Source organism: Pseudopodoces humilis, chromosome 18, assembly GCF_049639895.1.
Source record: "Pseudopodoces humilis isolate 2021_Gansu_Grassland_sample_001 chromosome 18, ASM4963989v1, whole genome shotgun sequence".
Lineage (NCBI taxonomy): Eukaryota > Metazoa > Chordata > Aves > Passeriformes > Paridae > Pseudopodoces > Pseudopodoces humilis.
In genome coordinates this window covers 13,676,418-13,694,755 of record NC_142217.1, presented here as the reverse complement: position 1 = coordinate 13,694,755, position 18,338 = coordinate 13,676,418, and the positions used below count along the sequence as shown (strand labels likewise).

Sequence of the window (18,338 nt, the reverse complement as noted above, 5' to 3'; positions counted from 1 at the left end):
AAGATAACATGGAGAAAAAGCAATCTGCCGTGGTTAGGGTGTAGCCGAGCCCCTGTCGGAGGCACCATTTCTCCTCTGCCACCTCCCTTTGCTCTGGACCTTGGAGTGGATGTGACTCCTGGTATCTCCCTCAGCTTTGGGAGTCCCCATCTTCCCTTCATGCCTTAACCACATGTGACCCCTCTGGATCCCAGGGCTCCACGGTGTCAGAGCCCAGGACCGCGGGGCTGGATTAGTCCCGCACGCCTGACCGGGCTGACCCTGCAGGGCTCAGCGGGATTTGCTGCTCCCCATCCCGGCCGTGCCCAGCGGCTCTGACAGGACACCTCAGCCCACTGGTGATGCCAATCCCTGCACACGTGGGCTCCTGGCCCGGCTGTAAAACCCCTCTGTGCTGCAGCCAGGCTGGGCTGCGGGGCTGGCGAGCCATGGCACTGCGGGTAAGTGCTGGGGACAGATGTGGCACTGCCCGGGCTGGGGGTGACAGCACGGCCCTGGCAGAGGGGACAGGAAGGAGGAAGAGAAGGGCCAGACAGGTGGAAATCCTGAATAACACAGGGGTGCTGTTTACAGTGCTGCCACTCTATGTCAGTCTGGTCCAGGTTACTGCAAAACTGAGTTTCATGGTGCTCAGTAATGGGATACAGGACAGATTTTGCTATACCAGGGCTGGACTGGGGTAGTGCTGCCCTAATGGCAGCAATTGTCACTTGGAGAGCTATAGCTGAGAGCTGTGTGCTGCCCTCCATCTCTGCTGGGGCATCCAGCAGCAAAGAGGGAGCAGCTCTCTCCAGAGTGTGTCCTGCTGGGGCTGGTGTAATGATCACAAACTCAGGGTCGAGGCAAGGGGAACCTGGGTGCTGCCATCACCACCTGCTCTTTGAATCCAGAACTCACTGTCTGTGCCTCACAGGGGTGAACACTGGTCAGAGCCTTTCTGTGGCCGTGTGGGGTCCCAAAGCTGCCCTCCTGAAGTGGCCAGGCAGGAGGGTATGAGGTTGGTCATCGCTAACTCCTGCCCAAATGTCTCATCTGCTGCCCAAAAACTGCATATCCCAAAAAAGCATTGGAAATAGGAACTCATGACAGAGAAAGAAATAGGGGAGTTGAAGTCCTGACCTATAGGAAGGGACAATCAGACACACAGCTGCCAAGGCTGGGGAAATTTTCCTAATGTGAATAGGTTTGTGAGAGAGGATGCTCAGAAATGCAAGATCATTAGAGTGCTGAAGGAAGAAAAAAATAAAAAAATAAAAAAAAATGGGGTGAAATGGCAAGAACTTATTAAAATTAGTTATTCAATAAAACTATGAATTATTCAAAAAGAAACATTTTCCAGCTCATTTTATGCGAGTTTAACCGTGTTGATGGGGAGAGCACGTGGAACAGGGATCAGGCAGGAACTGGTGGGAAGAATCAGCCGTGTAAAGCTGGATGAGCTCAGACTGGATGTCACTTTACACCTGTTCCTCTGCTTCAAAGCATCACATGAAGTTTTCTGCTTCAGATTTTGTATTGCTCAGGTGCAGAGAGAAGCAGAATATCTTTGTGTCCTGACAACAATGAAGGCATTCAAATTCTTCTTTAATTTTTTGCTCTTGGATCCCGCTCAGCTCTTTACAAAAGACCTCAGGGACAGCAAATCCCACCTCATCAACTGGATGTCATAGAGACTTGATTTCTTATCAGTTTAGAGTCCCTAATATTATTTAGGAGTGAGAAAAAGATGGGGAAGGAGGGTGTGCCTGTGTGGGAAAGGGAGAGAAAGAAATGTAAGGACTGAGTGGGGAAGTTCATTTCTGCCACCTTGCTGTGCCCTCCTCCTCGTCTGCAGTTTGAGGCCCTGCACCCAGAGGGAATCTGTCCTGGATGGAGCATCGTGGTCAAGGGTGAGACCAGTTCCAGTTCAAGCATGTAAGGACATGCTCTGCTCCCAGCTCTCCTGGCTCACAAGGACCTGAAGCATCATTCACAGCTCCCCATCCCTTTTCTCTCACTGTCTTAGGTTTGAAATTAATTTGCTCTGTGATCCAGGGGATCAGATCGCTCTCCACTTTAACCCTCGCTTCTCCAGCTCCAGAATCGTCTGCAACTCCTTCCTCAACAGCCACTGGGGGCAGGAAGAGGTTAACAACACCTTCCCCTTCAAAGCAAAGGAGCCCTTTCAGGTAACCCTGTGTCACTGTTAGCGTTCAGGAACACACAACAACGGAATGATTTTATGAAGGAGCTTTATTAAAGAGCTCTGGGTGTCAGGGGTACACAGACCCAAATCTGACCAGACTTGGTTTTGAGCTGAACATGTTTTTATACTCTATCATTATATAACTTACATATTAATTATTAAACTTACATTTTTCTATTGTATACATTGATTTTACCCAAGCATTTATTTCTTGTGATCCCCCTCAAACCCCTAACATAGGTTGTCATGATTCTTTAAACAATATCTAATCATATCTAACAATTATATTATTTATCATATACTGACTACACAGGTGCAGTTTCACATGATCTTAGCAAGCATGAGGTCTAACATTTCCCAGGGCCTACTTTTCCCAGGGCTTGCCGAGCCTAACTTTTTTTCTAACTCCCTGAATTTTCTATGATTTTAAAATCTTTTACTATCATCACCCCACAGGTCCCCTCAGGTGTAACAGGAATAACCCAGCCAATTCCAGGGTGCTCCCCATTGCCTTTCCTGCCAGCACCATACTCAGCAACATCCCCTCTCTGGCTTTGTCTCCTGTTAGCAATCCTGTTATAACTGGTGATTTATAACCAGTTCTGGCACGGACATGCAGAGCTCAAATAATCCCTGGACACTGCATTTGTTTTCAATTTAGGCTTTGCATTACCAGAAGATTTTATCATGAAAAGAAAAACTCAGTTATTCCCTCTTTTTGCCCACAGTGGGAGGGAGCAGTGTGTGTGTGTTGGCTCTGGCAGGAATTTAAGTAGGTGTACAGATCCAGCAGCTCCTTGAGATGACAGAAGCAAGGTCCAGTAAGGCCCCATGAACATAACACAGTCTCTCTTTCAGGTCGAAATCTACTCTGACCAGGACTATTTCCACATTTTCATCAATGAAAACAAAGTCCTGCAGTACAAGCATCGGCAGAAGAATCTTTCATCCATCACCAAGCTGCAGATTCTCAATGATATTGACATTTCTTCAGTGGAAATCACCAAACGAGGTCTTTAGTAAAGACCAGCCTTGGGACTCTCTCACAGACCATTCCCCCTCAAGCTTCTGATTCAGCCAAGGATCATTTCCTCCCCGTTTTCACATGCCACCACCAACCAGGGAGACAGCCACGTGTCCTCATAGTGGAAGGGATGGCCATTCCCATCACAGCCAGCCACATTGCTGACCATAGCCCAGCCCATCAAAGACCTTCTGCCCCTACACCTTAGGGTGCCTGACAGGCTTTGTAGGTCTGATCATCTTTGCTGCACATCAAAATCTGCCTTGAGTAGTGTGGACGCCTGGATGTTACCTTAGAAATTGTGTTTGCCCAAGAGCAGGGTGTGAATGAGCACCAGTCCTCAGCTGGGCATGTGGGGAATGTGGATGTTAGGGGTGGAAAGGGACGCCTCTTTCCAGGAACTGGGGAAGAATTATACCAGATTTGACAATAAAACCAACCAAGGAAATCCCTGCTGAGACATCCCTCCCTGGGCAGATCAATCTCATTGTTCATCCCCTGCCAGTCCAGGCACCTGGCATGAGCAAGGGCTGGTCACCAGGCAGGAGGACACTCCTATTTTGTGTGATTTTGGCTCTGGGAAAATCCTGCCTTTTTGTTTTAAGGGCTAATGCAAGGTGAAGGTCTCTGGTTTGCAGAAGAGTGTGACAAAATTCAACTTGCCAGGTGTTGTCAGGAATTCCTTTCACCAGCTGAGAGATGTTTGCTGAGCTCTACTCCTGCCAACTCCAGGCTTCTCAGACAGACCCCCAGAGTGATGTAGTGTGTCAGAGAAGGGCAGGAGTTGAGGAGACACAAAAAAGCAAATGGTTCCTCCCCCATGCACCAGAAATGCAGCTGGACTCCAAGCAAAAGGAACTGAGTAAACCAGGGTCTAGAAATTCTGATAAGCTTGGAATGAGAAGAGTGCCTGGGGATATGCATGGATAGCCTCTGGCTTTTCTCTGCTTTATTGTTTTCTTTTCTCTCCCTTTTTAGTTGTCTTTCCAAACAATCCACTTATCCCTTGCACCCTCTTCTCTTTTCTAGCCTTTTCCTTGGAGCACAACATATCTCTGACTCCTTGACCAGGCCACAGCAGAGTAAAAGATGTTTTTTTCACTTTGTTTTAATTACACGCATCATAAACAGCATAATGTCACAGTGTTAAATCTGAACAGGAATTTATTCCAAAAATGCAATTACAGCTGCCCCCTAATCACTCCTTTGTTCCTCAGATATAAGAGAGAACACATTCCTGATGGAAAAGGCAAAGATGATCCTGCCTTGCCAGTCCTTTTCATTGAAGAGAAATCACTTAAGAAGAAGTCAGCCCTAATCCATCCTTGCCTTTGGATGAGATCTCTGAAGGTTGCAGCTTTGCTCCAGCCTTTTCTCAGTGCTCAAATTGGCCATTCCCAACACTTCCTTCTATTTACAGTTTCAAGGACTTGTGAGGAAGAGGTGGGTGTAGAAAACCATAACACATCATGCCATAAACCTGACATTCATGAATCTGTTAAGGAGTTTGCAGTGTTTTTCCAGACTATCAAGAACACTAATGGGAAACCATCCTGTTCTTGTAGCAAAGGGCTGATTTGGAACACAAAATGGTGCCAAATGGCACCTTTTGCCTCCAAAAGGAGCAGAAAACATGTTTTGGAAATGGCAATGGTCTTGATGGCAAGTCAGGAAAGTTGGAGATGATGAGAAATTCCTCTGGCCTAGAATAAATCCATCACCACTGGGACAAGAGAGTTGACTCAAATTCTGGTTGTCATGGTATAACCCAAGGCTTCAACAAACTTTGCTCTCAGGGACATGCCTTCAGCAAAACAGGCACAAACCCAGGCAAAGCCAGGCCTGCTGGGAGCTCTGTGACATCCATCTGATAATGCTGAGCAGCATTTGAAAGAAATTGTCCTTTCTATTTGTGCTTTTCTGGGGGCTGATAAAGACAGATGATTTTTCACAGAGGAAAAGTGACGAAATGATTTATAAGGGTAATATTTTGTACTGATATGGCCGCCAGCTGCATCCATAGCCACTGCTGCAAAAACACCCCACAATTTCATTGTTCCCCCAAAATAAGCACAAAGGACCACAGACAAACAGGGAAAAAGCCTTTCAAGTACAAATAAATAAAGAGATGCCGCAAAAAATCAGGCAGAGGCAGAGATTATGCCCTGGACACATCCCCCCCAGCTCCTGCCAGCAGCTGATCTCACTCCATTGCCATCCTCACCAAGAGAGCCCAATCTCTCCTGACACATCCCCAGCTCTGCTGCTGCCTTCAGGGCTTTATCTGCTGCCTCCTCCAGCCAAAACACAGCCAAGGGTGAAGGGGGGTGGAAGAGCAAGAGAGGTCTGGGAATCTACTGCTGGAAGCAAAACTTCAGGGCTGGCTGTTTATAGCTGTTTTGCACAGTTTTATGGGGAATGAGATGCCCTCCAAGTCTGTGACCCTCATCTGTCCCTCGAGGAAAAACTCTAGAAAAAAATTAAGCCTCACAATTACAATGGTCAATTAAACTCCCTGGAGCAGGCCTGGAATGCCAGGCTTGCAAGAGGCATCATGTGCTGGTATTGAGGGGATCAAAGAGAACAAATTCTTCCAAATTTCAATCAGCCTTCCTGTTCATGGTTTAAACTGGGGGGAGAACTGATAGAGACAAGCTCCAGCCCAGGGTATTTTTGAAGAGTGGAGGTCTTTTGAAGGGGAAGGAGCTGCAGCAGCTGGGGTTGCAGCTCTGGAAGATTCCACCAGAATTTCACTGCCCAACCTCAAGATTAAGCTCCCTTTTTTTGCTGTGGCCAGGTTCTGCAGAGGAGCCGGCTGGAATGTTCCAGAGACAGCACTGCTGTGGGGTGGGATAGGGACTGTCCCAGTCAGGATCTGCAGATAAAGCAGCAGAGGCTGCTTGTAAGACTTACACAAACCAGGAAGGGAAACTTACACAAACCTGGGAAAGAGAGGTGTCTCTCAGGAGGCAGAACTGACAGAAGCGATGGCCTCCCACGTTTTCCCTTTCCCACCAGTTCTCCTCATTTGGACTGGGTCTGCAGAGCTCAGAAATGCTCTGGTTCATCCCCAGATCAACCAGGGGAAAGTCAGGCACATAATCCTTCGTGCTTGAGCTGTGCCAGAAATCCAAGGGCCAAGGGCCCCTCTGGCAGTTTCACGGATCTCCTGTGGAGCATCTGCTGATCCATGAACTGGTAACCACCACACACCCCAGCAGCAAACTCCAGCAATTCCCTCACAGGCTGGTGAGCAAACAGCTCCCTCATCAGCCACAGTCACATCTCACCAGCACAGCAGCAGCCTGGGGACATGGGGCTCACTGACACCGTGCCAGCCTCAGCAAGCAACAGCTGAATTTCAGCCTGGGTCCTGCCTGCAGCCAGGAAAGGTGGGGAGTGGGGGAAAAGGGCAAGGACTTGTTGCCAAGGCAGTGACAAAAATTTTGGCAAAGTTCTAAAAGAAGAAAGCCACACAGGCTGCATCTGCCCCATACTCACTTTGCAACTTGATACCTTTTCTTTCAACATGACCACCCTTATACAAAAAAACCCAAACCTAGCAAACTTGATGCTGAGGGTCTAGCTACTTTCTCAATGCTGGAAGGCAGCTCTGGTGAGGAAAGGCAGGAGGAGGAGAGTTGTTAACCTTTGAACTAAAAATTCCCTTTCTCCTCCCTTTTTGATGCCCCCCTGAGCATCTCCTGATGGACAACATCTGGGCTGCAGCAGAGATTTTCTTCACTCACACCAAGCAGCTGTGCTGTGGTGTGGTGCAGCTCAGTGACCGTGGCCCCTTGTCTATGGCATGTCTAATTTCCCCCATCCCCCAAGGGCTGTTTTCTCAGCACAGAAATACCTGCTAGAAGTGCAGACCTTATCAGCAGGGACTTTCTGCATTGCATCTCTGAGTCCTTATCTAAGAGGTTGCTTTTTCAACCCTGGTGGGCTGTCAAACTCCTTAAATGCTCGGGAGTCGCAGGTGTTTGCTGGCAGGACTGAGGAACACAGAGGGCAAATATTCTGCCTTTTTCTGAAGAGTGTGAGGAAAATAAAACCAGAGGAAAGGAGAAGTAACTCTCAGTTCTGGTGGGGGAGAGGAATTTCTGAGGCTACAGGCAGCCCCAGAATGCAGCTAGAAAAGTCTCTGCTGGAAAGCAGAGGGATGTTTCTTTCGGTGCAATTCAAAAGAAGTTTGTAAACCATTTTAACTCACAGCATCTCCATCCAGAGCCAGCTCAGACAGAAAAGCACACTTCCCAGCCCTGATTTTGTATCTATGGTGGCAGGTACCAGCTCCAGACATGAAAGGCTGGAGAAAGATTATTTTCTGTAAGAAAGGCTCTGGTCTAGAAGTTGGAGAATTGGAAGCTGATGGTATCATTTTATTTGGCAGCTGGGTTATTGTGCATCAATACTGCCTGAGGAAAGAGTGACAGAAATTAGCCTGATGGCCAGATTTGCCGGCCTTCTAGTCCCACAGTCTGTCCAAGACCCTCTTGCCAAAGCTAGATGCATTTTATCATTTTATTTCTTCAAGCTATATGAACATCAGTAGCCAAATCTCTGGTTTTAGGAGAGCACAAGACAACAACCTACAGAGATCTGGATGTTTTCTCTGCACCATCACATTATTGTAAGACTTTTGAGGTCTTAAAAAGCACTTTAAAATATCCAAGTAAACTATAAAAAGAACTATCATAACACCCTTGTGCAGGTGAGGGAACCAAGGCACTTGCAGGAAATGAGAGCAGAAAAGGAAGGAGGGAAGCAGGAGTTTTTGTTTCCAGCCTGGTGCTCTCACCCTGACCCTGGAGCCTATGGGTAGGTGGGGCTGGGACTTTTCATCATCCACCAAGCCTTAATGAGCCAACAAGCCCCGTGAGGAACCCCTCCAAGCTGCACATCTGAGCCAGCCCCTTGTCTCCAGTGAGGCCCAGGGCTGCTGAGCAGCTCACCAGCCCGAGGAGTTTCCATCCACCTGCACACAGATACCATCACTCTGCTCTCCCACACTAATCAGCATTTTTCCGGCTTGTTTCATGCTCCAGCCCACAAAATTATGAAAGAACCACCAACAAACCCTTCATTTTCTTCCCCTTCCTTGATACATCCATTTTCCAAAGGCTTAGAAACTGCTGTGTGATCTACGGCATGAAAATCTGGTTTCAAAATTGGGAGTAAAACTGAGATGCAGCTATTTCACCTTGTCACCTCCTCCGCCTTTGTGCCGAGCTGCAGCTATTGTCAGCTTTCATTTCCTGAAGTTCCTCTGAGCTGTGAACACACACTGGAAACAGAAAGACAGATGCAGTCAGTGACGAGAGGACAGTGATTGTACTTCCAGTAAATTGCCTGAGCCTTTCCACATGAGTCACTGCGCAGAGAGAGGTGAAGCATTAGGGAGAAAAGTTTGCAAATGATCCTGACAAGAGTTTAACAGCCCCTCAAAGCCTCTGCCTGCCTGGTTTTCTTTAGTTGTGGGGATTCCTTCTGAAAGGCTGCTGAAAATAAATAACAACTCACAGATTGTCTTATACCATCAAAACACTGGAGAACATTCAGAACTAGAGTCTCACCTCTCCCTGCTTCCCAGCTGATCCTCACTTGAATCCAGAGAGCACAAATCCTAAGAATTTCCTGATTGCGAGTATAAAATATAGGAAAGCTGATTTTTAAACCCATAACACTTGACTCTTGACAGATCACAAAGCCATCACTAAGCAAATAATTGTTGCAAATGTGCTCAAGTTCTGATTCTTACTGCAACCTGATCCCTGAGGTATCTGCTTTGTGACAGCTACTGGCAAGCTATTACCTAGGCTGAGAGCAAGTTATTTCACTCAGAAAGACAAACTCCCTCCTATTGTATTCTCTAAAATCTTTATCTCCTCTCTTATACTACCAGATCTGGGCCCTGAGAGTGGGGTTTTTTTTCTGCAGAGCCTTTCCTTCCTGCCTCCCCGCATTTTTCCTCTGCAAGCCTCTGCAGCTGGGAAAAGGCAAAACAGTGGCAAATTTAAAGCCTTTGTCAGACTTTTTCATCCCCAGATGGCAATCAGCTGATGAAACCCAGGAAGATTTGTCATCTAAAAAGCCCTTTATTAGCCTGTTGCACCTGGGTATAGAGCACGAAGGAAGATGTATTGATATTCAAAGGTGGAGTGTGCAGGTAGAAGGATGGAGGGAGGATTTAACAGCCCCTGCTCTCAGTGCTGTTTCACCTGGCTGTCCACTCCTTGGAAACATCAGTGGCAAACTGCTTGGAGTCACAACAGGATGAAATGCAGCCCCACAAACCTGTTCTGACCACCAGATTCCCTCAATCACCAAATCTGCTCGTTTTGGGCTTTGCTTTCAGTCTAGCTCTAAATATTCCTCCCCAGGGTTTGTGGTGACTGTACTGAGCAAGAGAGTGAGAGCACCACACAAAACATGGGCATGGACGAAATCCAATTATTGCTTCAGAGGGTCCTAGATCCCAGCTCCAGGGAGAGAGGGGCTGAATGAATGCAGTGTTAGAGGCTGCTTTGCATGTCAGCTGCCTCCTCTGCCAAGTCCTGGCACTCTTCATTTCTCAAAGGCTTGACCTGATGTTCATTATCACTTCAAAATCCTCTCTGTAAATGTGTGCAGTGATTTAGGGACCCACAGCACTGATTTATGCTTAAAACACTCACTCTGTTACTCATTACACATCCATTCAGGACCCTCCATTTAATGAGAGAGGGTCAAGCTCACTTGGTGGGGCTCCGCAGGAGTGTGTTTAGCCCTGCATTCCCAGCCTTCTACTTGCCTGAGCTTCTGCAAAAATCACAAGCAGAGACGTTAGAAAGACAGAATTTTCAATCACTCCAATGCCAAAATGGTGTTTTATTGTTCTTGAGCTGGTGAACATTGTATTAGACAAATTCTTCTGTGCAAAATTATCCTTTTCTTTCAGCCACTACATTTCCGGAGCACTCAATCTAAAAGGCGTCCAATAAAGAGGACAGAAGATATGGAATTTGGCACATATCTGTTTATGAAAACAGACCAGTGAATATTCTCAGACATAAAAATGCACATTCTCCCTATAAAATCCTCCAAAGGACACTGGAGATAGTTTAAATGTTTCGTTTTTTGATTGAGGGAAGACTAGTGGGAGAACGAAGATTTTCACTCTCATGGAAGTAATTACAAACAACAAACATCAATTCCCAGATGTTTTTTATTTCCTTTGCTATCTTATTTTCAAAGAATCTGAAGTGCACTTGGCATCTCCTTTGTATTGCCTTTGATTGTGAGCAGTGCCGGCCTCTTATCTCCTCCTGGATTCACAGCAGCATCAAAGCGCTGACATCTGTGAATGTCACACGGGAACTGGGATGAGGACCTGGACCACGGGGCCAGAATTAGCTCGTGTCACCCCCAAAACCGCGGTGCCAGAGCAGCACTGGCACGGGGAAGGAGCAGTCACCAGCAGAGGGAGCGGCAAAGCCAGCTCTGAGATCCCCGGGCCGGTGGCACAGAGGATTTGGGGAGTTTTGTTGCTGGGTTAGGGATTTATAAGAAAATGTCCCAGAGAAAAGTAGATTTTTTGGTTTTTTATGCAATATGAGTTAATGGTGATGTTGTTACTCTCTCCTGATGGCAAGAGAGGCAGGTTTCAGTATTCGTGGTGGTTAGAAATGCTCACACACAACTTCCCAAGACGGAGTGTGCACAGCACTGGGGCATATGTGAGGGCTGGGGGAGTCTCCCTTACCCCGAGCTCCTCCTGTGTCCATGCCATCGATCAAAAAGTGTGAGAGGCAGAAGGGGTAAGTGGTGATGGAAGTGGGTTTTAGCCAGTGCTTTCCAAGGGCAGTCTAAACAGCACCTCCCAGCAAAATCAAGGGGGAAACAATTTCACCAGTGCCAGTGCTCACCCCCAACAGCCTGGAATGAGCTCCTAGCTCACCTAACACAAGCAGCACCATTGCCAATCGGTCCTTGTAGCACCAATCCAGCCCTGCTTGACTGAGACAAGCCCTAATTTTGTTTCACCTCTGTGAAGTGGGCAAACACCATCCCACCTATGTGCTGGGCAAGCACAGGAGGAGAGAGCAGCTATATCCTCACCACAGGCCTTCACCTCAAACCGTGCCAGCTGAGACACATCAGGCATGTCAGGATGTGCGCTGGGAGAAAGCCAAGAGAGCCAAGAGCCCTTTGGTTGGGTGCCAGGCATCACACAGAGGTCAGGGATGCAGATGCACTGGGAACCACACAGGGCTCTGTATCCCCCAAGTCCTGGCAGGGATTTCCAGGGGGAAAAGTTAGAGCAGGGAGAGCACATGAGCTACTGCAAGTAGATGCACAACCAGAGGATTTGCTCTGGCTTCACACTCTCAAGGTCCAGCACAAGCTGGAAAATCCTCAGGGTTTCCTGAATTTACAGCCATTGTTGGGACAGGCAGAGCATCGCTGCGGCTCTGTGTGATACCCAGCTCCTGCTGCAGTGGGAGCAGGGAGGTTGTGCTGAGGCAGCAAAGCTAAATTTACCCTGGCCCGGGACTCTGATGCGCAGTGGGCAGGGCAGGTTTGGGCACATGTAGCTGGCATGGGAAATGTGAGGTTTTTTGAGATTCTGGCAAAGCCCCAAAGTGGCTGACTCACTGCTCTCAGGTCAGTTGTTCACAGCTGTAACTCCAGTGAGACCAGTGGGTTATTTCTGATGTGCTTTGCTGTATGATCACATTGCCCATTGCCCTTGCTGCTGAAGGATGGCTCTTATCTCCAGTGGACTTCGTTTAGCTTCCACTTCAAAGCTGTTCCGTAAGAGGCAAACCAACATGAAAAGGGTACGGTGTTTCTTTCAGTTGGAGATTCCCCATCTTGAATTATCTGGCGACTTTGAACTTGTTAGAATCAATGAACTCATTATAATCAATGCCCTGTGCTCTCTGTCAGCTGCACACAGTGTATGGATTCGTCATTTGCTGCTAGAGATGACTTGGCAGTTGTGCCAATGGATGCAAAAGCAGATTCATTCTAATTATATCGAACCATTGATTAACTTAGTAATTTAGTCTTGAAGTCCTAAAGGTTCCTCAGCAGTAAATCATTCAAGTTACAAATAAAGTACACTGAGGAGACAAATGTATTAAATGTATTTATTAGCTTGATCACTTGGATGACAACTACCTGAACAAAACAAGCCTTGGCACATTTCTGCTCTCTCTGCATTCTGTTAAAACCCTACTAAAAATGTTGACTTAAACACCTCCATCCTGTGTTTTCCATGTGTAATGGCAGGTCTGCTGTAGGGAGGCTGGCAGAGGCTGGCAGGGGCTCGGGCACATGGAGATTTCCAGTTGCCAGCTCCGAGGCTGCTCTCTGTAGCTGCCTCATTGCAACAGATCTATATTTGCTTATGGAGCAGCTGTGAAACTGCAGCAGATTTTATGTATCCATGGGAGTATCCATGCATTTCACTGTGTGGAATAATGTGTACCTTGTGCTCTGGGCAACACTCTGCAATTACTTTGTGGAAGTTGTTTGTCTGTGAAATACACATACACAGGACTGTAGGAGAATGAGCAGTTACACGCTTAGAGCAAATGCATTCTCACGCAGGAGAGGTTTGCAGGCTGATCACATCCGCCTGCCACCTCCCCAGTGTAGCTCCACCACTGATCTTCCTTTCATTTCACGTAAGGCTGACCAAAAATGTTTACTTTATTCTTTCACATGCATAGAATAAAAAGGATGGGGAATTTCCCAGTGAAATCAAGGGTATTCACCATTCAGTGGCAAACAGCCTCCGCTGGGCTGTATTTGTTACTTTGCTCTCCCTCACAGGATGTAAAGAAAGAGAATAAAAACTAAACATTTCAGGCAGAGGTATGAATTCCTCTCATCAAACATTTTCTCCTGTGATATCCTCTGAGCACCTCCAGTCAAAAGTTCCATTTTACAAACCAACCTTAGTCCTCAAACAAGCACTCCAACTTTTCAAGAGACTTTTCCAATAAACCCTCCTTTTCCCCATTCCTTCAATTTAATAGAAAACACCAGAAGTTGTGTTTCTTTAGCGCTCCTCGACCGGGCGAGTTCCAATCACACCTGCGGTGTCGTTAACCCTTGGCGGGCCGGAATCCGCCAGAAACTCAGGATGGTGGGGGGTGTTAGAGTAGAAGCGAAGCTCCCGGGCTGCTCCCCGCTCTGCTACAGCTGCACCCGGGGACCCCAGGAGAGGAGGAGGAGGCGATAATCAGGAATAATCCACGACTGTACCAGCCCCGCCCGGGCCCTGCCTGGTCCGTGCCCGGCCCGGCTGGAGCTGTCCCTTCAGCACCACGGCCGGGCCGGGCTCCTGGCTCCAGGCGGGAGGGGCGGCTGGCACGGCTCGGTTCGGTTCGGTTCGGTTTAGCCTGTCCCGGGCCGGGTCCGGGCAGCGCTGCCGGCGGAGAGCGGGGGCAGAGTGGGGTGTGCGTGTTGGGGTGTGTGTTGGGGTGCGTGTGTTGCAGTGTGCGTGTTGGGGTGTGCGTGTGTGTGTGTTCTTGGGGTGCCGAGGGGCTGCGGGGGCTGAGCCGCACCTGCGTGTGAGGGTTCTGGGGGTGCGGGGACACGCAGAGGTGCGGGGGTGGGTGCTGTGGGTGTGCAGGACACCTGCAGGAAGGTGTGTGCAGCCGAGCGTGTGCAAAGGGAGCGTGCACAGCGTGTGCGGGTCTGCAGAAGTGCTCAGGGATGCGTGTAGGGTCTGTCGGGGTCGGCGTGTGCGTGCGCTGGTGCCGCAGAACAGGACTGTGTGCGTGTGGCTTTGTGCGTGTGTGGAGCTGTGTGTGAGGTGTGCGGGGCTGTGTGTGAGGTGTGCGGGGCTGTGTGTGAGGTGTGCGGGGCTGTGTGCGGGGCTGTGTGCGGGGCTGTGTGCGGGGCTGTGTGCGGGGCTGTGTGTGAGGTGTGCGGGGCTGTGTGCGGGGCTGTGTGTGAGGTGTGCGGGGCTGTGTGCGGGGCTGTGTGCGGGGCTGTGTGTGAGGTGTGCGGGGCTGTGTGCGGGGCTGTGTGTGAGGTGTGCGGGGCTGTGTGCGGGGCTGTGTGTGAGGTGTGCGGGCTGTGTGCGGGGCTGTGTTGGGGGCTGTGTGCGGGGGTGTGCTGTGTGCAGGGGGTGTGCGGGGCTGTGTGTGAGGTGTGCGGGGCTGTGTGCGGAGCTGTGTTCAGGGCTCTGTGCGGGGCTGTGTGCAGGAGTGTGCGGGGTGTGTGCAGGAGTGTGCGGGGTGTGTGCAGGGGTGTGCGGGGTGTGTGCAGGGGTGTGCGGGGCTGTGTGCAGGAGTGTGCGGGGTGTGTGCAGGGGTGTGCGGGGCTGTGTGCAGGAGTGTGCGGGGTGTGTGCAGGGGTGTGCGGGGCTGTGTGCAGGAGTGTGCGGGGCTGTGTGCAGGAGTGTGCGGGGTGTGTGCAGGGGTGTGCGGGGTGTGTGCAGGAGTGTGCGCGGTGTGTGCAGGGGTGTGCGGGGTGTGTACAGGAGTGGGCGGGGTGTGTGCAGGGGTGTGCGGGGTGTACAGCGTGTGCGCGCCGCGGGCTGTGCGCGGGGCTGGAGGTGCGGTGGGTGCGTGGGTGCGAGCACGCGCGTGTGGCAGCGGGTCGGGCGCTGCCGCCGCACACACGCACGGACGCACGGACACGGGGACACACGGACACCGGGACGCACGGACACGGGGACACACGGACACACGCACACATCCACGGCAGAGCCGCCGGCGGGAGGAGCCCGGCCGGCGCTGCCCGCCCTCCGCCCGGTGAGTGCTGCGGGAGAGACGGGGAACCGGAGGGAACCGGGGAGGACTGGGGGGAACCGAGGGGGACCGGGGGGGACCGGGGGCAGCCCGGGGCAGAGGTCCGGCAGCGCGGCCGCGGGACACGCAACTTTCTGGGGAAGGAGGGAGTGAGGGATGGAGGGAGCGGGGGAGCGGCTGCAGACCGTGGCCGGGGCTGCTCTTCGGGCTGCGGGGAAACCGGGGCTCCTTCCCGGTCCTCCCAGCGAGGCGCCGTCTCTCCGCGGCCGGGCAGGGGCTCCCGCAGGTCCCGCCGCTGCTGCCGGACCGGTGCCGGTGCCGGTGCCACGCTGCCCAGCGCGGCCGCCCTGCGCTACGGCCGCTTCTCAACTAAGTTGAGGATAAGCCACTGCTGGCCCGGCAGCTCCCCGTGAAGGGCCATCGCTGCCCCGAGCCCCCGCTGACCCCCCTTCTCCTCACCCTCTCTTGCAGGCAGGGCTGATCCCAGCCATGTCTGGAGCACTGGAAGCAGCGCAGAAGGCTCTGCCCCGTTAGCCCAGGTTGCCTTGGGGGGGACTCAGCCATGGATTCGTCCCCCCCAGAACCCGGGGCTCCCCCTGACCCTCTGCAGCTCTGGCAGGAGGAGAACCAGACCCAAGGTGGGCTCTGGAATGGCAGCCAGGAGCTGGGGTGGGAAGAGCTGGAGAAGATGCTCTTCCTCTTTGCAAAGGAGCCTGTCACCATCAGCCTCACAGTGATGTACTTGGTGTCCTTCGTGGTGGGCTTTGTGGGCAACATCATGTCCATCAGGGTGCTGACCCGCAAGCGCCGGAGTCGGGTGTCCAGCCTGAGCGCCACCCGCAGCCTCCTCATCAACCTGGCGGTGTGTGACCTCATGGTGGTGTGCATCTGCATGCCCATCACCGTGGGCAACCTCATCTACAAAGCCTGGGTGTACGGGGACTTCCTCTGCCGGGCAGTGCCCTTCATCCAGGCTGTTTCTGTTTCTGCCAGCGTCCTCAGCCTGACGGTCATCAGCGTGAACCGGTACTACAGCGTGCACAACCCGCTCAACGCCCGCTCTTTCTTCACCCAGAAGAGGATCCTCAGCACCATCCTGTTGGTGTGGTTGTTGTCCTCAGGGATATGCATGCCGCTCATCTTCATGAACAAACGGGATGAGATCGGGGTGGTGGAGGGCTTGCCCCTGGTGTTTTCCATCTGCAGGGAGATTTGGCCTCAGGAGAGGCTCAAGCAAGCCTACAATTTCCTGCTCTTCTGTGCCCTGTACTGCCTGCCCGTCCTATTCAACATGGTCATCTGCTTCCTCACGGTGCGCCGGCTGTGGAGCCGCAGCAGCCAGCTGAAGGAGAGCTCTGCCCTGAACCGATCCCTGCCGGCCTCCCGGCTGAAGATCCGCAGGAAAGTGGCACAGATGGTGGTGGCCCTGGTCCTGCTGTTCGCTGTCTCTTGGCTGCCTGTCTACCTGATGGATATCTGGATTGATTTCAACATTCCCAAATCTTTGCAGGATGTGACTCCTTCTCCTTGGATCCTGCAGCTCAGACCTTTTGCCCAGTGGCTTGGTCTCACCAATTCCAGCCTCAACCCTATATGCTATTGCTTTGTTGGGAACCTCTACAGATCAGCCAAGGAAATGAAGAGCAAATACCACCAAAGGATGGTCTCTCTCTTTAACTTCTCTCTGTCTGAACGGACAACTCATTCCTCAGTCCCAGAGCTGCTCTCTTACCAGAGTTCAGTGGAGCTTGCAAGGAAAGGACCCTCCACCACTCCCTGCATGGACAGGAGATGTCAGGGAAGTCATGGCCATAAGAACAAGTGTGGACACTTGAACTCCTGCCAGCATCCACCTCTGAATACTGTCTCCACTGAGAACACTTCCTTGTAATTCTGCTCAGGGAGTGCCACTCATACCCTCATCAGCATTTAACGACTCTGGTGATCTTTCTGAACACGGTATTTTAATGATGGAAAAGAGCTTTCTTCTAATAACTCTTGATACCAGTTCAAAAATGCCGTGACAGGGAACAAAACAGGTAACAAGATAAAAAGCTGATGTATTTTAACTCAGATGAAATTTTAAGACAAATTATTTTTACTGGGGACAACTGGATGTGCAGCCTGTTGCCCAGTCAACAGTCACATAATTAGATAGATCAAGTTCCCAACGAGTGAGCTCTCCCTGCAGCTCCATCCCTGGATGCAGAGATGCTGTTTGGATACAGCAACGATTTGACTGCTTGCTGCTGCTCACACTTGCTGATGAAGAGCAGCGATAAGAGGCACTCTGTGCTCCAGATCCATCAGTTGTAGTTGCAAGCAGTGAAGAAAAGCTGGAAACAGCATCATAAAAATAATAGTAAATGGAGAATTTCACACACTTTACCACTTGAGATTTCATTGTCTGCTTGTATTGTTTCACTTCTCCATGCAAATAAATTCTCCTTATGTGAAGAGACCATGCCAGAAGTACTAAAGCAACCATCACCATTCCACATTTGGGAATTCAGAAGGGATAATGTGGCCTCAGAGGTGATTTAGGAAATGAAACAGGAAAATATATTTTTTGGCATCGGTCATCTTTCTTACAGCGGTGCTCCTGTGTGTGGAGTGGAAAGAACTGGGCATCTATTAACATGATTTGCACTTGAAAAACCAGCCTTGTTCAGCTGTGTCTGTACCAAACAAAGTCAATGGCATGTGAAAATAAAAATAGAGAGTGGTTTATAGCTCATAAAATCAGAAACAACGAATGTAATGCTGTTTGTCTGGGAAGGAGAGAATCAAAGTGTTTGCTTTTCCTGAGCATCACAAGTAGGTTAAAACCTATTTCATCCATCTTCTCCTTGAAAGGAGACTTTGATAAATAAATTGTATACTTTTATTCTGTTAGCATTGAAAGACTCCAGTAAAGCTTGAGCATTCTGTTGTTCTGAGCACTGGATCTGTATGCACAAAGGAGACCTTTCTCCCCAAGATCTAAGAGAAAACACATCAGACCAGGCAACAGGTAGGAGGCAAAAAACATACAACAAAGATCCAAAAGGCTGGAATGACATCAGAGATGAACCCTTCCCCGATGGCAGGGGAGAGGGGATGTGCACCATCTCCTGGTGCCAGAGGAGCCCATGCCCAGCTACTTGTGCCCCAGCACCTGGCACAGCAGGTTTGTCTTCTTAGCAAAGCCCAGACTGAACACAGCAGTGTCCCTGCAAGAGAATTTTTAATTTAAAGGAACTCAGGCTTCTGATGACTGGAAGCTTTTATTATTATTATTATTATTATTATTATTATTATTATTATTATTATTATTATTATTATTATTATCATCATCATCATCATCATCATCATCATCATCATTATCATTATT

The 18,338-nt window shown here is 50.1% G+C and overlaps 2 protein-coding genes across 2 annotated transcripts; both read left to right on the top strand.

Moving 5' to 3' along the window:
* Positions 1–428: 428 nt before the first annotated feature.
* On the top strand, positions 429–3,535 carry GRIFIN (galectin-related inter-fiber protein). Its single transcript, XM_005523006.2, has 4 exons — positions 429–440; positions 1,835–1,914; positions 2,006–2,168; positions 3,044–3,535. Exons 1-4 carry the CDS (start codon positions 429–431, stop codon positions 3,203–3,205), a joined length of 417 nt encoding a protein of 138 aa, XP_005523063.1. The 3' UTR covers positions 3,206–3,535.
* An 11,992-nt stretch (positions 3,536–15,527) lies between these two features.
* On the top strand, positions 15,528–16,856 carry LOC102105925 (galanin receptor type 1-like). Its single transcript, XM_005523188.3, has one exon. The coding sequence runs from the start codon at positions 15,528–15,530 to the stop codon at positions 16,854–16,856; it is 1,329 nt and encodes a 442-aa protein (XP_005523245.3).
* Positions 16,857–18,338: the final 1,482 nt, after the last annotated feature.